We start from the raw sequence: 23,544 nt of genomic DNA, 5'->3' as shown, positions 1-23,544 counted from the left end.
CAGGCAGACCTGCATCCTGGCATTAGGGAAGTGGTGTCCACCGCACAAGGAGCACAGGAGAAGCGGGGGCTGCCGTGGCCCGTAACACAAGTCACGGTTGCATCCGTGACACAATGTTTAATGTCTGTTGATTAATAATTCTAATATGTAACAAGGGATATTTCAAACAACTATTGGTTTGGTCCTCACTTTGGTCCGTAATCTTACCAAAACCGGAAGTGGAAAGAAAAGACAGAAAGAAAAACTATGATGGAAAGAGATGCACAATTTTTTTGTTTTCTAGACCCACTGCTGGTTTTGGTAAAATACAGTAGAAATATAGCCTAAAATTCTAAATATACTGTGCATGTTCATGTATAGAGAGCTTGTCATTCTTTTATTTAAGTGACTAAAATTACCTTCCATCGGTATACAATCAGACCTTGCATATGTATAATTATATGCACGGAAGATCTGGGCTCATACCAATGGACTGCAATTTAAGCAAGATCTTAGCATCATTTTAGATGAGATCTTCATAAAGAAACATGTACAGTATATTTAGAATTTTACTATGTAAAATTTTACTCAACTTTACTTTACTCAAAGGCAAAGTGCAGCACTTCCATATACAACATCTTCTTCCTGCTTTCAGATAGGGCAGGTTCACATTAAGGACTGAGTTAGCCGAATGTTTGACTATGTATCAATGTTCCTATTTAACCCCTTACCTCTGCAGCCTGTTTTGGCCTTAATGCCTGGGGCCTATTTTTCAAATCTGACCTGTCTCTCTTTATGTAGTGGTAACTCTGTGATGCTTTTAACTATCGCGGTTATTCTGAGACTGTTTTTTTTTTTCGTGACATATTCCTATTTATGTTTGTGGTATACTTTGGTTGATACACTCAGTAGTTTTTTGTAAAAATCACAACATTTGCGCAAAACTTTTAAAAATTTACATTTCTTTATATTCAAAACTCTATTTTCCTAAGAAAGATATTAGTAAGAAAGGAGGATGGTACCTGGCTAAATAATTCTATATGTGGCTCCCACAAGTCTGTAGTACAAACAAGAAATAGTGAAGGAAGAAGGACTATTGTGGTGAGCCCAGCATATTATACAAAAAGCAACTTTATTAGATGATCATAAAGTGCGGAGTGCAATTATTCCATAAGTGTGCAATAGAGGTGTGAATGAGTTATTAAAAAAGCTAGGGTGCTGTCGGGTAAGGTGACCCTGTTATACCCTACCTATACTAGTTGAGGGACCGCTGGGTAAGGCGTCCCTCCGCCAGACGGTTTCTGGCCCTGCACTGATTCGTCATATAGAGGTATGTAGGCTGTCAAGGAAGTATATATGTCAGATCGATGGCTTTAGTAAAATAGGCACCAATCGGTTGTGCAGTAAGGGGAGTTAGGAGACTAGGATGGTGTCTCAGGTCAGTACACGGCAATAATGACTCATAAAATTCGTATATGCTATCGTATGTGCTATCTACAATTCCTCTGATATTAGGAGTGTGTAGCAAGTTTCCAGTTACTCCTAAAAAAGATAATCATGCCACATGAACTAATTATTAATGCAACATCTACAACATCTCTGCTTTATGGTGATGTCATTTGGTGAACGTACTTTTACTTGTCAGGATGTTAGAGGGCTTCGAAATTTTGCAGCGATTTTTCAAATTTTCATGAAAATTTCAGCTCTGATTTTATTAGGGACCAGTTCAGTTCTGAAGTGGATTTGTGAGGCCTGTATGTTAGCTACCCCCATAAATCCTTCCACTGTAAAAACTGCAACCCTCAAAGTATTCAGAGTAGCATTTCATAAGTTTAGCGACATGAAGAAAGGGAGCTACTGCACATCACACCTATGGCTGATACTAATGCTGATATTGGTTTTTAAATGTAGCTGAACAAGCTTTCGTGTCAACCATGGGTGCGATGTGCAGCCATTTCTGTCTTTTTGGCTTGTGCATATTTCATAGGTTTATTAACCCTTTAGGTGTTTTGCTGACATTTAAGCAAGTTGGAGGGGAAATTTGAAATGTTCATTTTGTTTTGGCAGATATTCTATTTTAATACATTTTTTCCTCTTAAACAGCAAATACTAACTGAGAAATACCACTCAATATTTATTCCCCTTATTCCTGTGTTTTAAGAAATCCCCCATATGTGGCCGCAGTGCATCACCTGACTCAACCACAGGCCTCAGACATGACAGAGTCCTCGTGAATTTTGGGGCCTTTTTTTATTTCGGGGTTTTTTTTTAGCCTTTACACCGTGTCAAAGAGGCCTTGCGGTGCCAAAATATTTGTGTAAGACGGGTTGACGTTTCAATCGGTACCATTCGGGGGGACATGTGACTCTTTTATGAGGTGGTATGAATAAAAAACACAATTTAGCAGAAGTTTTTCACCATTTTTTGTACGCCGTTTACTATCTGTTACATATGACATGTTATCGTTATTCGTCAGGTCAGAACGATTATAGCGATATCCATTTTATGTAGCTTTGGTTATAGTTTATGGCATTTATACTATAAAAACTGTTTGCGTCTTGCATATTGTAAGAGCAGCAATAAAAAAAAATTTCCGCCAATGGAGTTATGTGAGGACTTTTTATTTGGGGCATAAGATGACGTTTTTAGTGGTACACCTTTTGGGTACATGTGACATTTTGATAGCTTTTATCTATATTTTTTAGGGGTGAGATTAACAAAAAATTGGAATTTTGATTAGTTTTTTATTAATTTTTTTTAGCAGCGTTAATCGGGCGGGATAATTAATGTAACAGGTTAATAGATGGGGTCATTATGGATACGGCGATACCAAATATATGTATCTCATTTGTAGGGGATCATTTATAAAGGGGGATGGGGAATGTGTATATCGATTTATTTATTTATATTTATTAATTTACTTATTTATTTTATTTATTTGTGTATTTGTGTATTTATTTATTTGTGTATGTATGTATGTGTTTGTTTCACTTTCACTTTTCACTTTTACTTTATAGTAAAAGAGTTCAGTGTACAGTATTAGTAAGTTTCCTCTCTGTATATACTGACAGCAGCTTCCTGTGTACCTTATAGAACTAAAACCAGATTTCCCCTCCTCCAGGCTGGGCTGCCCAACTCTATGGTGAGTCTGTCCATAAGATGGCCTCGCCCCCCAGTATCCGCCACCGAGCCTGTTTATGCCTATGGAGGACACTGGGGGGGGGGGGGGGGCGGAGCACGGTCACATGTTCCTCCATGTTGGCCATCTTATGAACAGAGTCACCACAGAGCAGGGCAGCACAGCCTGGAGGAGGGGAGTCTGATTTTAGCTCTATGAGATACACAGGGAACTGCTGTCAGTAAGTAATGTAAATACACATACTACACACAAAACAATTTTACTATAAAGTGGCCAACCCCTTTAAGAAATGTCAATAATAAACACTATTGATTGTATCCAGGAGCTGTTTCACACAGAACATGTTCTTTTAGTGTTGTGAGGAGTCTATTGCACCCTGATTACTGACAGAATGGCACAACTTTATTTATGATATGGCTACAGGGACTACTTTTAGACACTCTTACATTTTTCATACACCTGTTAGGTTTTCCTGCTGTGCATGAAGGGTGGGATTGAGTCAATGAGCCATGACATCCTCTATTACGGAGTCACCCAAGAGTGGTCGGCACAGATTCAATGGTCCATAGATGCAATCTATAACTTGCTTCATTTAATACAAGGTCACCTTCAAAGATACAACAGCCTCCCTTTCTCTACTCTATGCCAAGTTGTCATGTTTGGACATCACAGGAAAGAAAATGTGAAAAGTGAAATCACTAAAGTCTATGGGACAAAATGTATTGCATATTGTTGTACCTTATACCGAATTCTGCTCATAGGTATATAATGTACGGCAGCTAATATTCATAAAATATTCAGCAACCCAAACAAAAAAGGCAAAGCCTAAATTTAATACAGTAAAGCTTTTAAAAAATTCATAAAACCGATAACAATATGTATGTAAATGTTAAGCAATGAAGATACGTATGAATTTATCAAGCAAAATTGTTAAACTATCTTATGCCATAGCAAATTACACAAAATAAACCTAAATACATGAGTATCTGGCAGGGGTTCAGCATCCATGAGGCAAGGTGAGGCACCATTCCCTAATTGTAGGAACGGAAGTGTTTTGGCAGATATATAGTCCATCTGTACACCTTGTTCATTTCCAATGTGGGAGGTTGCCATTGTATGTTTTAATTCAAGAACTAAAGGATAGTAAAAAAAATAAAGTAAAGTAAAAAAAAACATGAATATGATTGCAATTTTGAGTGAAAATGTTTTTCCATTCGCTTATTCTCTTTCTAAGTAGTAGAAAAGGGGAAGCCTGCTAATAATACAATACAGGCAGACGGCAATGTAAGCAAGCGTGTGTCATAGTGCACAGAATCCCATATTTCACTCAACATGTGACTTTCATTGCAGTCTTCGCTTGAAGGTCAACCATATGAACAAACAATCGCTAATCAAATAGAGACACTTACAAAATTCTGTTTCAATATTGAACTCCAATATTTACCTATTCCTAGCCATATGTCTTTGCAGTTTTTATACAGAGATTTTAAAAAAACATTATTTCATTAAAAGCAACAGAAGAAGCATCCGCTGTCATTTATTCCTACAATCCATTTGTATCCAAGCGCTTAGATGACATTTAAAAAGTAGTTTGGGGAATATAATTCATATTGAAAAATAGCTGCAATTGGATATTGAAAAATACTGTAAATTGTATTAAAACCGGACAAACTTAGAGTGGGCACACATGAGTACAGTGGATTTAGCATTCAAGGATGACTCCTATTATATGAGACTCTATTATCAGGACTGTGACCATTTGTTAATCTTTGTGTTTGTTGTTAAGTATTACTAAATATTTTGTATGAGCCAAAATGCCAATGTTTCAAAGGCGTTTACTAGAGAAATGCAACAATAGTCATGAAATACGTTTGACTTGGTTCACGGCTAAAGAGTATTTCACAGTATTAGGCCATGTTCACATGGCATAAAGGACCGGCCGTTCCATGACCTGGCAGGGTTACAGAGCGGCGGGTCTCTTAAAAGATCATCCCGGGGGGGGGCGGAGCGAACCACTGATGTGAGCGGTCGCATGCCTGCAGAGCTCCCGCTCCACACAGCTATATTAGCGGCCCTATACAGCCTATACCTGCCCTGCTGATGGGCAAAACTGTCAGGAGGACCCCGAAACCCCCCGCATCAACCGGCGGCCCCCGGAGGCGCCCCCATACGCTGGACCAGTACCTTACCAGGAGTGAGGGGGAAGACGCGGTCCCGAGCCGGCATCCGCCAGCGGCCTCTCCTCATCCGGCCACCCGGCTGACACGTACCGTGGTGAGGGCTCACAGCTTGACTCCTTGTAGCCCCCGGACCCTGACCGCCGAGTGGACTACCCCCCCAGGCCCCACAGACGACCGGCAGGCACAGGAGGCTCCGTACCCGGAAGTGCCGTCGCCATCTTGGATCGGAGGTGAGGGAGAGGAGAGACTGCAGCCCTGTGCTTTAACCCTTCCCACCCCAGTTGCTGACAAGTCGCCCAGCACAAATCCCCTACCTCCACACCCTGCTACACAAACCCTCTCAGATCCAAAGGGGGGTGCTGGGGACGGGGCTTCTGTCCCTAAAGTAAGGTGCACTTGGCTCCCTCATTCTACCATGGCCGCAGTGTCTAAGCCGCAAAGGGGGGATAAAAAGAGCAGGGAAGCGACCCAAGCCTCTGCCTCCAAACACCAGCCCCCTTCCAATAGCATGGCTATGCTTCCATGAGCATGGCTGGACTTACCACACTGAATCGGACTCAGATGTCTCATGTGCTGGGGGTAGTTCCCATAAAATTCATCGTATGCTTTCTCAACTCCCCACCAAGAACGAATTTCATTCTCTTCTCACAGATATCAAAGAAACGTTCAAAACAGAAATAGCTGCGGTTAGAAAAGATATAAAGCATATAAAGCAGTCGAGTCCCTTGAGGAAGAACAAGATACAAGGGAATATATCGGGGCTTTGCAGTCCACCATTAGCTCTCAAACGGTCACACTTGAGGGTATGCAGCGCTACCTTGAGGATCTTGATAATAGGGGACGGCGAAACAACATTAGGGTTAGGGGTCTCCCGGAGGCGACTCGTGATGAGGACCTAATGGACACTCTGGAGGACTTGTTCAACACTATCCTGGGTGAACCCTCCTTACACAAGATAAAATTTGACAGGGCCCACAGTAGCTCCTAGCTACTTCAGGCCCTCCGAGACATGTGATTTGTTGTCTACAGGATTACACCATAAAGGAGGCGATTATGGCCAGATCTCGGGCGCTAAAAGATCTTGACTTTGACGGAGCAGCTATCCAGCTGTTTCCAGACCTCTCCTGGATTACGCTACAGAAGAGACGCCTATTACGTCCCCTCCTTGCTGCTCTACGGGACTATGAAATCCTTTATAGGTGGAACTTTCCATTTGCCCTTACCGCTAGGAAGGATGTATGCTCTGCTGTATTGAGAAATCTACTTGATCTTCCCAAGTTTTGCGAAGCTCTAGACATCACAGTCCCGAAGATCACGGACTGGACCCTGGATCCCCCTCCGCACTCCGTTACCACCTGTTTTGGAGTCGGTGCGCCACAAATGTAGGCGTGGACGGCCTGCTCCCACCTCGCCTCCGACTGGCTCTCCTGGGAATCCTCCCACCTGATGCTGGGGTGACTTTCTCTGCGGATGTTTCCGCCTAAATATCCTCCTGTTCTATGTTTAATTGATACTTTCACCTGAGCGAGAAAGTTTGCTATGGGGTTTCTCTGATGTTCAAATTGGGCCTACTTTTTGTTTTCACACTATATACACAGCTGTGTGGATGTGTTCTGCATGTTTGGTTTATTGATTGTGTTGATGCCATATTGGTCTTCCATCCTCCCCCTTTGGGGCTGTCTCTATTCTGTTATGATGGTTTTATTCGGCTATCTGGGAATGGTCCCGGATTCTGAGAAATTTTGTTGCCCCCACCGTGACATTAATTATCTCGGTTCTTGGTCTTGTGCCGTCACCCCCTGTTGGGTTTATCTGTCGTTGAATGTTTGTGTTCCCCTGTCTTTTTCTCCCTTTTGTTCCTTCCTGCAGATCCTGTTTACTCGGAGGCAGACTGTTCATCCTAGGCGATTCCTTACTAGTGGTGTGGTAAGTCATGACATAAGAGTGTTCTCTCCTTTTATCTGGTCCAATGGTTAATTGTCTCTCTAAATGTTAGAGAGTGATTTCTCCTGAGTGTTGGAGCATTATCTGGGACAGAGCGGCTACCTCTTCCATATGTACTACTTATAAGGAGACACACTATAAAGTCATGATGCACTGGTACCATACCCCTGAGCTCCTCCATAGGCTGAATAGCTCTATTTCCCCCTTGTGCTGGAGATGCCATGGCGCTACAAGGACCTTGTTCCATATATTTTGGGAGTGTTCGCTGATCACTGGTTTCTGGAGAGGTTTGCCACCTTGCCACTAGGATTTTTGAATATTCTAGTATGGACCCGGTAATCTGCTTACTGAATCTGACCCCCAAACAGATGAGGAAAAAAGCCTCAAAGTTGCTTTTGGTGATACTGACCGCGGCCAAGTCCTTAATTGCTAGGTCCTGGAAGCAGACCTCCTCTCCATCCCTTTCCTGCCTAATTACTAGAGTGAAAGAACTACGGTCCTTGGAGCGCCTTACTGCCTCACTGAATAACAAAATGGAGTCATTTGATCAGATATGGGCTCCCTGGGATGAACACTACCCCCCAGCTCGATCATAACTTGACGGGTTCTGCCGCCTCTTTGTGTTTCCCTTTCTGTCCTACCCTTTGTCCCCCCCCCTGTCTGGTTTGCATGTTACTATTCGGTCCTGCTATATGTTCCGTTTTGTCTGGTTGTATGTTGTTGTCTGTTCGTTGATTTGGTTTTATTATATGCCTATTATAATGCCACATACAGCTCATGTGCTGGTTTAGACATGTGAATTATGCCCTTCTATTGGGAACTGGATTTCTACTGTATGTGTTAAGCTGCATTAATACTTTGGAATTCTCTTTTTGTTTCTGTATGTTTATACTGGAAAATACTAATAAAAATTACATTTATAAAAAAAAAAAAAAAAGATCATCCCGGCCGGTACTGCAGTTTTGGCCGGATGATCTTTGCGGCCGCTTTGTGCGGATGCGGGCGCATCAATGCGCGTCCGCATTAGAACTCCTCACAGCACACAATGAAGCAAGCGGCCGGAGCCGCTCGCTTTATTGTGTGAGCTGAGAGAGCTTTCTGCGGCCGCAATTCACTGAATTGTGGTCACAGAAAACTGACATGTCAGCTGTTTGCGGCGCCGTATGGCACCCCGGCCGGAGCGTATACTATTTTACTTTGTTTGAACATAGCCTAAGGTGTTCATATATAGTTTTTTGAGCTAGTATCTGGTCCTCCTTTTAGTTGGTACATTTAGCCAAAACCAAAACTATGCCCAAAACACTGAAAAAAAGGTGCAAATCTTTCTATTATAGTTTTCCTCTGTGTTAGTTCCAATTGCTATGTGTAGTTCCAAATTCTAGATCTGTGGATTCGAAAATGTTAAACAGGAAAAAAAGGTCATCTGAATGTCATCAGAAATATTGAAACCTGGTCTTCTAAGGATGTGGCACAACCTAAAGTAATGTAGACCTTGGGTATTGTTAATTGAATGTCGGTCACTCATGTCAGCTTAAGACATAGGGGGAGATTTATCAAAGGGTGTAAAATTTAGACTGGTGCAAACTACCCACAGCAACCAATCACAGCTCAGCTTTAGGCAGTGCTGAAAGGAAAGAGGAGCTGTGATTGGTTGCTGTGGGCAGTTTGCACCAGATTAAATTTTACCCCCTTTGATAAATCTCCCCCATAGTCTCACATTATCTCATGATGAAGCCCTCACTTTATGAGAATTACTTCTGTGGGATAATCTCCTCCATCTATATCAAGATTATACATTTTGAAATCTTCTTTTCTTATTATTTGCAGAGGATATGCAAACAGCAAGTGTATAACATGGTTAGAAGATGTCTTTAAAGCACAGGAAAGCTACATCCAGAAAGATTTCTAGTGATGATAGATATATATATATATATATATATATATATATATATATATATATATATACACACTATTATTAAAATGAGGTTGGTGTTGGTGTGTAAAAAGCAGTCCATCAAACGCCACCTCTCTGAACTTGCTGTCTGAGAAATACAGGCATTTGAACTCCCTGAGACAGAGATCTGTATGAGAGCAGTGAGCTGGAACCTTAGATATAGTTTTTGCCTGTACATCAGAAATAATGGATTAGCATTAAATTGCTGGTCCTCTCTAATGCATATGTCTCATTCTTTTCAACATTTACAACCTGTTTACAACCTTAATGTACATTTAGTCTAAAAAGGCAGAACCCTATGACAGCTCTTTACATTAAAGCCTCTTCCCTCCTCCACATTTTACTTTGTTGATATCTGCTGATGCGCCTCTTTTTATCATAATGTTCAGTGTACTGTAAAGAGTTAGCTGGCTGTGCACTGGGTTTGTCTGCTTAATAATTGAGTAGTTTTAGAGCTGCTTCCTGTCTTTTACTTTACACCATATGGTTGTAACCCCTTCACTTCCTCCTAAACAGGTTAATGTTAACACGTCTTCTTCATTGAGTCATTAAAGAAGTGGGGGGGCATTTCCATGTATACAGTGTTGGTCAACACTGAAAGCATATCTATACATATATTCAACAAAAAGCATGCAGTCATTAATAAAAAGGATGACATCGGTAAATAACGGGCAGGATTAAAGACAGCCCTCCCTAATGTTGCGTTTACACAGAGATTTATCTGACAGATTTATGAAGCCAAAGCCAGGAATGGATTTAAAAAGAGGATAGACCCCAGTCTTTCCTTTATGACCTGTTCCCTGTTTATCGTCTGTTCCTGGCCATAGACACACATTGTTTGACACTGGAGCAGGTGGGATTCTGCCGAATTGCTCAGTGTGAACAGGACCTTATGGAAAATGATTCCACATGCTGTCTTGCCACTAGAGCAAATTTCAGCTTCAGCAATGTTCATCCAAACTCAAATGCTCTGCACTTGGCGCCTGGCATGTGGATAAGTGGGATGCTGTCTTGGAACACTGGCATAGGTTAAATCCATGTTTTCCTGACAGCCCTAGGGCTGCATCCAACTTCTCCAGACATCAGAAGTCAAATGTTGAGCGTTATGGTTCGGACGAACGTCGCCGAACACTTCTTTAAAGGGGTATTCCGGGGAAAATGCACTTTTTTCCCTATCCATAGGGATAGAGGAAAAGAGTCTCTTTCTGACACTCCATAGGAATGAATAAAGCCGCAGGTCACGTGCCAACCCAGGGGGTTTTTTCATAAGAGCCAACTGGGGTCCGTAAAGGAAATCTCCGGGGAGTTCGGGGTCAGACTCCCCAACGATATAGTGAATTTTCCCTAATGACTCAGTTAAGAAGACTTTTGGCAAGTTCTGTAACTGTCAAAGAGTCCCTCCCTATGTCTAAACTATTTCAGTGATGATAAATTGGCTTTAGGTATACTTTATTTCTCTACTTCTAGAGACATCTAATAGCTTTTGTCATTATAAAGGCTTATGAAATGTGTTTCTATTAATCCATAATGGATACTGGGTGACAAGCAGTGTTTGCTGTGTCTGCCAGCTTATCTTTTCTTGGCATTGAGTTACATATAATTCATTCCAGTCAATATTCTTTCATTGCATATCTGATTTGGTGTGCTTGTCAAAATTGTGTGTAACATAATGCCAAATCAGATACATCCTATTATCCCAATAAAGTAACTTCAATGAAAGGAAGCATTGGACTTCTTTATGAAAACATATTTGGAAATAGCATAGAAGCTTTCTTTTACGTTGGTATCAGTTAATATGAAGAAACGAGATTAAACAAACCTGAAAGTGAGTAACTTCCTTTTACCCCTTGTCCGTGACCTTGGGAGACCAAATGTATGATCTCACTGAAGATGTTTAAGAAAGTTCAGTGTTATCATGAAATCGCTTAATATTAGGAAACTCAGTCATATCTCTATCATCTCCCCCCGGGCAGCTCATACCCTCAGCAGATGTTCCATCTAATCACAAGGTGGGCAGAAGGACATAGATCTTTAATATCCTGTCAGGAAGATGAGGGAGATAGCAGACAATAAATTGGCCTTCTCAATTCCACCATATCAGATAAATAAAGAATATTCCTCATAAAAGAAAGAAATCTCTTCATCGTCTTTTGTTTACAGCGTGCTGGAGGTAGAAATTACATTTCTCAAAATGAGTTGATTGATGGTTCCAAATATGTTTGCAATGTTTTGTAGTTTGAGGTCTCTCTAGATACTGGGATAAAAATGACTACTGACTTGGGATGTTGGAATATGTCCAAATATGTTTCTGAAATACATATATCTTATATTGAAAGGAAGTTGCATTGATGTGTTAGACAAACATGAATAATTATCTATAGAAATCATTGACTTGCATAATACAATAAACCTCCTAACTTACTGGGGATGATTTATTAAACCTGCGCCAATGGCATACACCATACATAGTGGCATACAGATTTGCCACTTCTCCTTGGCATACGGCAGCCATAAGCCTTTTTGCCTGATGAGTGGGCAGAGGGACATGCCAAGGCAGGGAGGAGACTTGACCTGTTTCCAAGCAGGTGTAGATTTGTTGCGCCAGGCACATGGCCGGCTGGCTTTACTAAGAGGCATGCATCCATTTGTGGATTGGTGCATGAGTACGCCAGTCTTGATAAATTTCCCCCAATAAGTCTACTCATTTCTAATGCTCCTTAAATCCTCCTTTCGCTCAAGTAGGTATTCAGCTTGCACTGTTGGGCAAAGTAGTAGTATCCAGATTTTTAAAAAAACACACACTTTTATAAGGCTGCGTTCACACTACGTATATTTCAGTCAGTATATGTATATTTCAGTCAGTATATTTCAGTCAGTATTGCAACCAAAACCAGGAGTGGATTAAAAACACAGAAAGAATCCATTCACACAATGGTGAAATTGAGTGGATGGCCGCCATTTAATGGCAAATAATTGCTGTTATTTTAGAACAACTGCTGTTATATTGAAATAATGGCAGTTATTTACTGTTATATGGCGGCCATCCACTCAATTTCAACATTGTGTGAACAGATCCTTTCTGTGTTTTTAATCCACTCCTGGTTTTGGTTGCAATACTGACTGAAATGTACTGACTGAAATATACGTAGTGTGAACATAGCCTTAGAGGTCATGCATCGTATTTTTCCAATAAAAGTATGGTTTTTACCCTTTTTATCTGGATTAGCGCCAATCAACTGCAGTTAAACACCTGCTTGAGAGGAAAAAAGATTGTGGGGTTGAGAGGCTGCGGCAGCAGTAGTGACGTGGTTGTGGTTTTTCTACTGGCACTTCTAAGCATTGTGCCTCAGATTGTACAACCAACATTGGTGAGTGTCTGTCTTTTTATGTGACAAGAGATCTGCACCTCCTATGTACTATTTTTAACAGGCTGAATTCTAAAACTATACTACAATGATAACATTGTAGACTGTGGAAAAGTTATCTGGTATTACATATGTTTAACACTCCAACAATTAGGACTCCAGGTTTAGAAAAACATCTCGAAAAACATCTGGTTGTGTTTGGTACTTCAGTGAAGCCTAGCCACGACTCATAGCTGCACAATTCTAAAAGAGAGCAGCTATGTTTTTTTAAATGCAATCCCTTTAAATAATTATACTTTATTATAATGGAAAAAAATTAAAGACTAAAAGAGATAGATATAATAATAAAATGTTATGAAGAATCATTATACAAACTGGAGAAATGGACATAGGAAGAATCAGCACATTTATTTACTATAGCTTTTATTATGCTCTTGATAACATTTTATTACATTGCCATTAGTTCATAATGTGCCTTAAAAAATAAACTATGCTATCTAGAATGGCTTTCACTGAAATACCTTTTCTCCATTTTAAGTGATGCATTTTGAAACAGATAAGATAAAAGGCCTAAAGCTGAATTGTGCAAGATCATGTGCTAAGAGATCACTGCCTGTGCGATCTGACTTCATCATACATACCTGCTACATACAAGCTTACATCTTTATTTCTTCTTAAAGAAAGCCTGGAGGAAAAATACATATAATGTGTATATGTAAAATATATATATAAATGTATAACAGGCCCTTAGTATATTAAAGTACTTGTGAAAAACATTTTCTGCTGTCATGTGATTGCATCTAGTTAGAAGCCCAAATGTGTTGAACACATTCAGATGACATTTCTGAAAACCAATAACATAAAAACTCTGGCATCAACTGTCACACACATACTTTGTTTTTTAAAATCACATATTATGTATATATTACACTTACTGTATGAAGGTTTTATTGTAGCTTTTGATTTGAATCCACACAATTACAAAAATTAAAGGAGGTGGTGATGCCCTCAGAACCATTAAGCATATAAGCATTTGTACTCCACTTTGGAACCACTGGTACATGTTTCTTTGACAAGACTTGATTTTGGAGGTTAGTGCAGTGACTGCTACCTCTAATGTTTATTATAAATGCATTATTGTGATTTACTGTATACATATATATCCCTCTTGACCTATTCTCTTTTTTACTTACAGTATGGTTTGAAAAAGAAAGAGGAAAAAGAAGCTGAAGAGAAGGCAGCCATGGAACAGCCTTGTGAAGGTAGTTTGACTCGTCCAAAGAAAGCCATTCCAGCAGGTTGTGGTGATGATGATGAAGAGGAAGAAGAAAGCATTTTGGATACTGTGCTCAAGTACCTCCCAGGTCCTCTACAGGACATGTTCAAAAAGTAACTGTGGCCACTGAAGCAGACTTCTTCTCTAGCCAAACATATTTTCAGCTACAAAAATGGGACCATCTATGGAATCCTTGACCACAAGCGATACATAAAAGCACACAACTAGATAACACAAAATAAAAATTAAAAAAAAATCAGTGTAACACAAAACCTTTACTAAAAGACATAACCACACTTGCAGATGCGTAGGCACAATTGCATACATAAGTACATTCCAGAGAACACAAAATTCAACCTCCGATTTCCTTTTTATGAACTTGGGTCTTAGGCCTCACACTATGTTACATGGACTAAACCTATCACTGCTGCTTGGCTTCAGCAGAGGCAGCATTTACAAGACTTGCCAATTTCGGAGTTGTCTTTGCTGAGCAGCTGTAATCATTGGATGAATAGAGATGTTGTTTGTGCCCTGTACATGTTTACTTAACAACAAAGCAAGGCTCCAGAGCTCAATGATAACGGAAGGCTTGTAAACTGTAGTCTTACAAGGGTTAACAATATGTGTAAATATGAGCTCCTCTCCTATAAGGGTGCAAGGAGATGCAAGTGACAGAGTTCATATGCAGATTTAAGTCCACTTTGTGAATTTTGTCGCACACTGCGTGACATCTGGGAGCTTGGAATATGTCATGAGATGCATGTGGAGAAACCCTAGCGTGTTTCCATCTGTTCTGTGCACTGTATATTGTTTCCTGTCCCTTTTTCTTCTTGCCTTCCCTTATCTCTAACTTGCTAATGGGACCTGCAGCGTTTAGCTTCTTTGATTCAGATTTTCTGAGCCCCCATTATCCTTTCTCTCAGATGTTGTGGAGAGCGCTCCATAAAATGAATCGAGACAGGGTGCCGTGCAGAAGTTACATTTACCCTGCGGGTCTCTTAGCAATAATTTTGTTAAAAAGGGAACAAGGGTCTGAAGCCTGGTGTGGATCTTCACATGGACGATGACTAGGATCCATAGACTTCTTTTCTAGATTTCTATGACTGTAATGCTGACTGCATGCTTAGGAAAATACAAGTGTTTGATGCCTTTTTGAAATTGCAAGCACTGTCTGTCTTAGTCCTGTGCCTATCACTGTACTTCTTGTTTACATTAATACCATAAGGACCAGAGTTGAGCTGTGAATCTTAACATGTATATCGTTCTGTGCGGCCGCTCACTTTTTTATTTTTTTACTGTGGGATATCTTGTTTTCTGTAATCAAACCAAAGTGATTTTCTCTTAAAAGTTTCTATTTGTCTTTGTCAGTCAATGTTTATGTCAAACATTCCGAAGATATGAAGGCATAAGTCCTCTTCCCTTTTGTTATAGGGCAAGGCAAAATGCCAAGGACCAAACTGTAGATCCTGTAAAGGAATAGCGTACAATTTTATAGAATATAGCACAGGGTCCAAAAGCCTTTGCTTCTTGGAACCACTCGGTATCCCCACAGCTGTGATTTTATTCCATGTTTCTATAGCATCGATTTTATAAAGAAGTCTGATACATTCCAGTCAGTTGGCTTATACAATATATGAAAAATATGCCAATCATTCAAATAATGTAGTTTCATTTATTTGAGGGATGTTCCATGTTCTGCTATTACACAGTGTTTATATCATATAAAAAGTTTGTGTAGTAGCTTCAGAGGGAAAAAGCTGGATGTCCATCCTCTAAGGGATTCTACAGTATAAGTATTGCCAGAGGCGTAAAAAGTATTATTACTGAATTAGAATAATACTTTAACATTTACAGCTATATGTATATTAGACAATCCCCAACACTTACGTTTACTGTACTGCTGTACAACAAAATGTCATAGAGGTTAGAATTTAAGGTCATACTGTTTAAATTTAATCAGTTGTAGACACAATGGGGGAGATTTATCAAACGTGGTGGAAAGTGAAACTGGCTCAGTTGCCCCTAGCAACCAATCAGATTCCACCTTTCATTCCTCACAGACTCTTTGGAAAATGAAAGGTGGAATCTGATTGGTTGCTAGGGGCAACTGAGCCAGTTTCACTTTACACCATGTTTGATAAATCTCCCCCAATAGCCTTTTACAAAAAGAAGACAAATCCCTTGTATGTAATGTACATCAGAATATAAAATTATCATGTTTTATGTTGTAATTTACCAGTGTAATGTCTCTCTAACAGCCACGTGGACAGTGCTATGTTCTTACATTGGCTGTATCCATGTTTTCCTGGCAACCCTAGGGCTCCATCCGACTTCTTTAGGCACAAACCCAAACGTTCGGCAAAATCTGTACTTAATCTCCCTTTAGACAAAAAATAAAACTACCTAATCCATCTATCCCCAAACATAAGACATTGGGAAGAGTCAGGGAGGCATCCATACACATTAGATGGTTGACAGGTCATGCCTAAATCTGTGGGTTCAACAATCTTTATATAATGTGTGTGGCTAGCTTAAAAAGGTTGGCCACTTTATAGTAAAATAGTTTAGTTTACAATATTAGTAACTGTACTCATAGCCCTTACTGACAGCAGCTCCCTGAGTACTTTATAGAGCTAAAATCAGACTCCCCTCCTCCAGGCTATGTTGTCCTGCTCTGTGGTGAGTCTGTCCATAAGATGGCCAGTGGGTGGGGAGAACCTGATGTGGACCGCCCTGTTGATTTATGGCTTGGGCAGCATGAAATTGATGGCATGTTCTGTTCAAAGTGCTTAAGGTGTATGGCCCACCCTTTCAAGTATGCAAACATATTCTGTGCCTAGAAAACGTGCTGGTTTGTTATCCTTTTCCACAATGCACATGCCTCTGTAGCTATTTAAAATACACAAAATCTTACTAGATGATGGCTTTCCACTACATTCTAATATGGCATTACGTAAACATTTACAACCCCTTTAAATAATCAAGTAATGAGGCTATAATATCAAACTAAATTCTTTGCCACCAGATATTTCTATACCTATACAGTGTGTGTCTGTCATCCCAATAGCCGACAGAGATTCCTTTTTCATAAATAGGGTTTGTATATATTTTGATAATTACATTCATATTTAAAGAAAAAAAAATCTGTAAAATATTTAAAACATTACAGGGGACAAGGGGTATTGTAGTGTAAAGTAATATGAAATGGGTTTTAAATCTGTAGGTCTTTTACTTATAATATACAAAATGGTAGGAAATTCCTAGAATTTGAAAGTTGTAAAGCTTTGAGTGGTCCTTGCAAATATTAATGTACATATATTCTATGTGTGTGTATATGTGTGTGTCTGGTGTGTATATATGTACATTGAGATGTTTGATGTTATCACATATATTTCCTGTGTGTGTTTATTGTCACATACTATGACTTACAGAAATGGATAAATGTTTCATACATGCATGCTTCTGTTTCACAGTGATACCAAGCTTCCCATGTCACATGACTGGGAACGGCCAACCGTGACCGGTCATTGAAGCCCTGAGGCTTCTGTAGGAGATAAAGCCATAAAGCCATTACTTGATGTATTGTAAGGTCTGTTTTGTATATGTTCATTCTGTTATGCACATGACTATATAGAATCCAACCAGCTCCACTGTAGAGGTTCTGTTAGGGTCAAATCTGGAAGCAAAAAACCTTGTCCAAAATATTGAAGGTGTGAATGCGATATCAACATTATATGGCACAGGAAATAATCCATATTTGTTTTATGCAGCATAAGCTTAAAATGATGTATTCTGCATTGCGGCTCCCACTTTGCACTTTACCGAAAAGTCAATATTTAAAAATTCAAACCTGAGATGCTGAGAAAATGTTGTATAAACTATTTTACAAATGACAAACAGTATAAATGTACTAATAGCCTGTGGACATTGGCTATAATAAGTAGCTAAAAATGTGTTAAAGGGGTTATTCAGCCTGTAAACATGAATGACCTATTCCCTTGTAGTGATGAGCGAACATGTTCGTAAATGTTTGTATGTTCGCCAATCACAAACAATTTGTTCAATGATCTGAATGGTCATAACGATCAATTTTTGAACATATTCAAACATGCGGACGTTTATTTTGTGATAAACGCAACTGTACGCAAATTTATTCTTTGCACCTGATAATCTTTACATATGTGCGTAACTCTAGACCGGAACGTACGACCCTGCATAATTTACTATTTGCCCTTGATAATCTGTAGGCATATGCGTTAACTAGACTGAAAGTACGAACCGGCATAATTTACGCTTTGCACCTGATAATCTGTACGTATGTGTGTAGAATGAAACTTATGCCTTTACTGTACTTTCATTTGTTCGTGAATGTATGGCAAACACCAACCAAATCAATCAAGATAATTTTTATTTATGTTTGTGTTCGGGATCCGAACTGAACATCGGAACGTTCGCTCATCACTATTTGCTGGATACTCCCTCAAAATTAGATCAACAGGGACCCAGCTCCCAGAACCAAGCTGATCACCTGTTTAAAGGAGTCTAAGCATTTCTAAGAGTGCTGAAGCCTCTTTAATGCTTACCTGCCCTGGTTCCTTGCATTGCTGTACTTTGCTGTGCAAGGAATTGCAGTGTTGCCCCATTCACTTAAATGCAATAGTGCTGCTGTTCCTTGCGCCACTGCTTCAGCAATAAAAACAGTACTGGTAAACATTGAAGAAGCTGCAGCACTCATACAAGTGGAGTACCCCATTCAAACTGCTTATCAACTGTGGTGGCAGGAATTGGACCAACACCAATCTATTATTATTATGCTGCATTTAAAGTGTCACCTTTTAAATAAAAATCACCAATAAACACAAATTCTTGAATAGTTTTCAATTAAGCTTTCAGCTTTATTAATTCTACCATGTTCTTAAACTTATATGATCCCGCAAAACCTATCGGTGGCTGATTTGACACTTACATGGCCTAGGGCTTTTCTCAAAAATAAGAAAAAAAGTCAATATACTGTAGATATCTTGAAAATTAATTTTTAATGGTGATTTTTTTTCTTTTATTTATAGGGCAAGTGCTATTCTTTTTCTTTTTCAGTATATTCCGAACAGTTTCAATCTTGTCTGTGTGACAAGCTTTGCAGATTCCTGTTTTAGAACCTGGTTTTCTTTGAAGCCATATTCCTACGTAGGGATGAGTAATTACTCTTGCGTAGTTCAGGTTATATAGGAATTCTCTTTAGCAATGTAAAAAAAAAAGACTTAACAATAGAAATTGTAGTGACCAAATATTCTAAATAAAGAAAACTGAACCATAGGGGAATTACTCACCTCTATAGCTATAACTGCAATACTTCCTCATGATATGAATCGTGTGAAAGTGAGTTGGATTTTGTAATTGTCAAAATATCTGTACTAAAAGCTGGGTTCCTTACATGCTGATGTTTTTGGGGTTTTTTATGCTATAAAGTCACCTCATACTCTTAAATAATAAAAATTATTGAACACCATATCAGAGTAATGAGTAAATTTACTTGTGATCTCTTTACCTTATGCAAGTCATGATGATCTTATTCTGCTTGAATACTTGTCTCTGTACCTGTTTCTGAAACCTAAATTCAATAATAGAGTGCTGAAGATGTATGACATATATAGGTCTCCAAAGTCTCCTGTTAAATTGGGCAACATTTACACTACACAAGTAGATCCCTCTATGTCAGAAACCTCTAAATACAGTTACTTATTTTGAGCCATTGTGTATATCACATTAGTTACTGTCTTGGATTTAATGAAAAGATATTGCGTTATGTACTGTTTTTCCACATCTTCTCATTTAGTGTCCGATATATGGCAAAACAGCATGGAAGATTAAAGGTGAACTATCAGCTGGTTAGATGAACCTCGCATGCTGATAGCTCTTTATTGCACATGGGGTGTTGAGGATGAAGGTAAATCTGTTAAGTTCATCCCCTGCACCATTCTTTTGCAGTTTTTAGTGTAATCCTGTGTCAGGTAAGGCCATTGGGTGCACTGGGGGTGGGGTGATCCGTCCCAGGACCGCCCCTTCTAATAAATATCAGTTGAGTTGGCCAGCCAGGGGCGGGCTGTATCGGTGCCCTGTGTGCAATAGGTAGCTATCAACTTGTTAGATTTGTCTAACCTGCTGATAGTTCCTCTTTAAACCAAAGAAAAGAGATGCAAAATGGTAAAACACTACATCCTAGGACCAAAGGCAAAGGCTTTATGAGGAATACATACATCATTTTGGGGCAATACACCGTATTGGGAATGCCTTAGTACCTATGCTTTCTTACCCTTCTGACACAAAACTCTCCTGATGATCTCTTAAACACAATGAAGCCTCAATCATTGGTCTCAGTAATTGGCTGCAGCATGTTCAGAACGTCATCAGGAGAGCAAGGACAGCATGTCATCAGGCACTTGGGCAGACTGGAGCACTGGCATTGGATAGGTAAGGTGAGTAGCAGGCTGACATGTTTTTTCCTTTAAATTGTAGCACCCCTTAAATGTTATTGCTGATCAATGTATGTATCAATGTACATGTATAACATGAAAACAAAAACATAAATGGGATTAGCACAGAGGCTATATAAAGGGCCAGAAACTTTGTCAGGAACCCAAAAGCTAGAGATTTTATTCAGCAAAGAGAATCTTTACTCAAGATACACTACTAAGCCCACAGGTAGGGTCACCAACCTCAAGGTCAACCTTGTCTATGCCTGGGGATCTTCCTAACCTGTCAGGACAGTCTACAAAGGCTTTAGAGACTGCTCCGCAGTAGGACAAAGAGCCTTTGCTGATGTATCCTGCTGATCCACGCTTAACTACCTTGGGAAGTTTTGCACTCGCTAAACTAGTTTTCAGAAGGTGGTCTTATTCTTTTTTGCTCTCAAACTAAGTATGAGGATTCTTTATACTTCACTCAGTCACTAGTCTACGTATCCCAGCAGAGTACACTGCTACATTAGACAAGGTCCCCAAGATCTTCTCTTACACCAGACCTGAACCAAGCTACACTTTCCCTAAGACAACTTATATTTCTGCCTGTCTTTCTAAGTCCATAACTCAAGCACAACCATTGTCTACATCTGCACCTGGTGAACTGTCTTTGTACTTTGGACTCAAAGTACTTTGCACTGTACTCACTGCACCTGCCCTCTCACCTTGTGCTACCTTTTTCAAGTGTCAGTGCCTGTGTGTTCAGAGGTGGGTAACGCCACTCCGGGCTGTGACAAGTTTTCCAGCGACAAAAACACCAAACGCCCACTACTGCATACCACGGGCCATGGAAAAAGTACAATTAATCTACCCCATAGTCTTTACTGGTGGGGTGTAGCCAGTGGATGCTCATGAATTTTGGCGAGTCTTCTCCTGTAATATGCACCACAGATATCGGCATGTAAGTGCTTGAAAACTACATTACACTTCACCATTAGCTACAAACCCTCACTAACGCAGTGCCGGCCTAATATCATGCACCTAAAATAACAGTAAAGTCCATACCACTTGCCAATGCGCTCACAGGCTCCTAGCAGAAAACCTGTTTCTAGGCTGAGAACAAAGATATGTCTGTCCTCCTGACTTTTTTTAAGGCTAGCACATCTGACTGTCAGACTGTCTGGATGGATTGGGGGCCTATCCTTCCCTACTGGCTCCAGGAACAAGGCCGTATCAGATGGCCCGATACTCACCAAGCTTATTAGATGGTTATTGGCTGAGCAGGCTGTCACTGCAGAGACTGCTACAGTCAGTGGAGGACCCAGAGACATAGCAGGAGGACACCAGGGCAGCGTGGAGAGGTAAGAATTCATTTTATTATCTTCTATACCAGTGCTTCTTAATTCCAGGCCTCAGGCCTCACCAACAGGTCATGTTTTGAGGATTTACCATACAAAGAACACCTGTGATAATACCTGATGCACTGAGTATAATTCTATCACATGTGACATACTAAGGAAATCCACAAAACAAGACCTGTCGGTGAGGCCTGAGGACTGGAATTGAGCAGCACTGTTCTATACCATTTAAGAAGCCTTCAGTCATGCATCAGCTATTACACAGAGAGATGTGCCGCCAGCATTTTTCTAAACATGTTGAAAGACAACAGTCAGCCGGTGGGCAAATTATTGCTCATTCCTTGGCTCATCATTGTCTTTATTACATGAAGAGATATCTGCCTGATTTGGCATATAATTGTTCCTTTAATGCAGTGACCCCAGATCTCTGCTCAATCTTTTTCTTGGTTGCTTTATATATAATAGACATAAGGAATCTTGGGCAAATATATTCCCAATCTACCACTACCACTCTACCACTCCAGACACTTTGTCACAACAGGGATTGGTGGAATTTTTGCCAGTGTCGTAAAGGAATAAAAGTCATATTTTTGCATAAATTTTGTGTAGAAATGTAATAGTTTGTAAGTGATTAGATCTATCTGCATTGTGGTAACTGGGTCACAAAATAATTCTAGAAAAAAAAATGTGTTTAGTAGAAGCAAGGTGCTTTTATGAAAGATCTTTATAAGAATTTTATTTGGGAACTCTTAAAGCAGCACTAGCAGCCTTAGCAGCATTGCACCTGGACTTGGACTGTGCAAATTTAAAGTAAAATGCAGCCTCTTAACACCCTTCTAACAGTTCCCCCAGTGATATAGGCGGTATCTCATATTCTATTAAATAATGTGGATTGTGGCTCTTCCGCCCTTAGTGGAGTGTGAACCTCATGAGTCACCAGAAGAAGACAGAGAAGGATACTAGAGATCTGAATCTCAGGGGAAAACATAATTCCTTTCTGACTACACAAGTGTAGTTCAGATATTACATCTGGATCAGATCTATTATCTCCCTATCCCTGCAGAACGTAACCATAATAAGTAAATGCTAGCCACCTTCCCATGCAGGCGATCTTCCTTGTGCAGACGTCCAGATGACATATCATTCCATTGTAGGCATACAAAGAAATTATATGTCTGTGAGTATTTTATGGAAAAATTGTTTGTTTCGTGTACAAAGTAGATATCCCAAACCACCTAAAGCTATATGGGTCAGAAGAAGGGGTTAACACAAATTTTTGTTTGTTGGTTTTCAGTTTCACTTCACAATTTTTTTTCCTAATTTAGAGTATACTTGGTGGTAAAATGAAGTATATTGTAACAAAGTGCTTTGGTTTTGCAAAAAAAGCCCTTCTCTGGCTCTGTAGATAAAAATAAATAAATAAATAAATAAAGTTATGGCTTCTACAAGGAAAGGGAAAAAGGGAAAATACAAGAGTCCTTAATAGGGTTAAAAGCAAAAAATAAATAAATAAATCAGTTTTCAGACCATTTATAATAACCCTGTATTTTTAGGATTTGAAATTAAAATGTTATTTGGTGACTCAAGGTTTGATATTATAAAATGTAATTATTAGGAGCTGTCACTGTGTGTAGGTAGTACTGGCACATTCCACAGCGCTATACAGAAACTGTACTCACATCAGTCAATGTCCCCAGCGGGTCTCAATGTAATTTGCCTATCTCAAGCAGACACACACTCTAAGGCTAATTTTATACCACCCACAATATTATTATGTTGTACCTGTGCGGATGCTAATAAGTATACTTAAGGAAAGGAAAAGATACTCAGTAAATAATGAGATTCAATATTCACAATTATATTGCTAATTCTATAAAATCCTGTGTTGCCCATG

General features: G+C 39.6%; 1 protein-coding gene across 2 annotated transcripts in view; it reads left to right on the top strand.

The window, feature by feature from the left end:
- The window catches only part of CPLX2 (complexin 2), a 126,840-nt gene extending 111,012 nt beyond the window's left edge, over positions 1–15,828 (top strand). For both annotated transcript variants that reach the window (XM_069954581.1, XM_069954575.1), the window contains one exon: positions 13,757–15,828. In XM_069954581.1, the coding sequence (XP_069810682.1) occupies positions 13,757–13,954 (198 nt within the window). In that variant the 3' untranslated portion in view covers positions 13,955–15,828. The remainder of the gene's footprint in view (positions 1–13,756) is intronic.
- Positions 15,829–23,544: the final 7,716 nt, after the last annotated feature.

Source organism: Dendropsophus ebraccatus, chromosome 1 (genome assembly GCF_027789765.1).
Source record: "Dendropsophus ebraccatus isolate aDenEbr1 chromosome 1, aDenEbr1.pat, whole genome shotgun sequence".
In the NCBI taxonomy this organism is placed as follows: Eukaryota; Metazoa; Chordata; class Amphibia; order Anura; family Hylidae; genus Dendropsophus; species Dendropsophus ebraccatus.
Note: the sequence above shows the minus strand (reverse complement) of the source record. Positions and strands in the feature narration are given on the sequence as shown.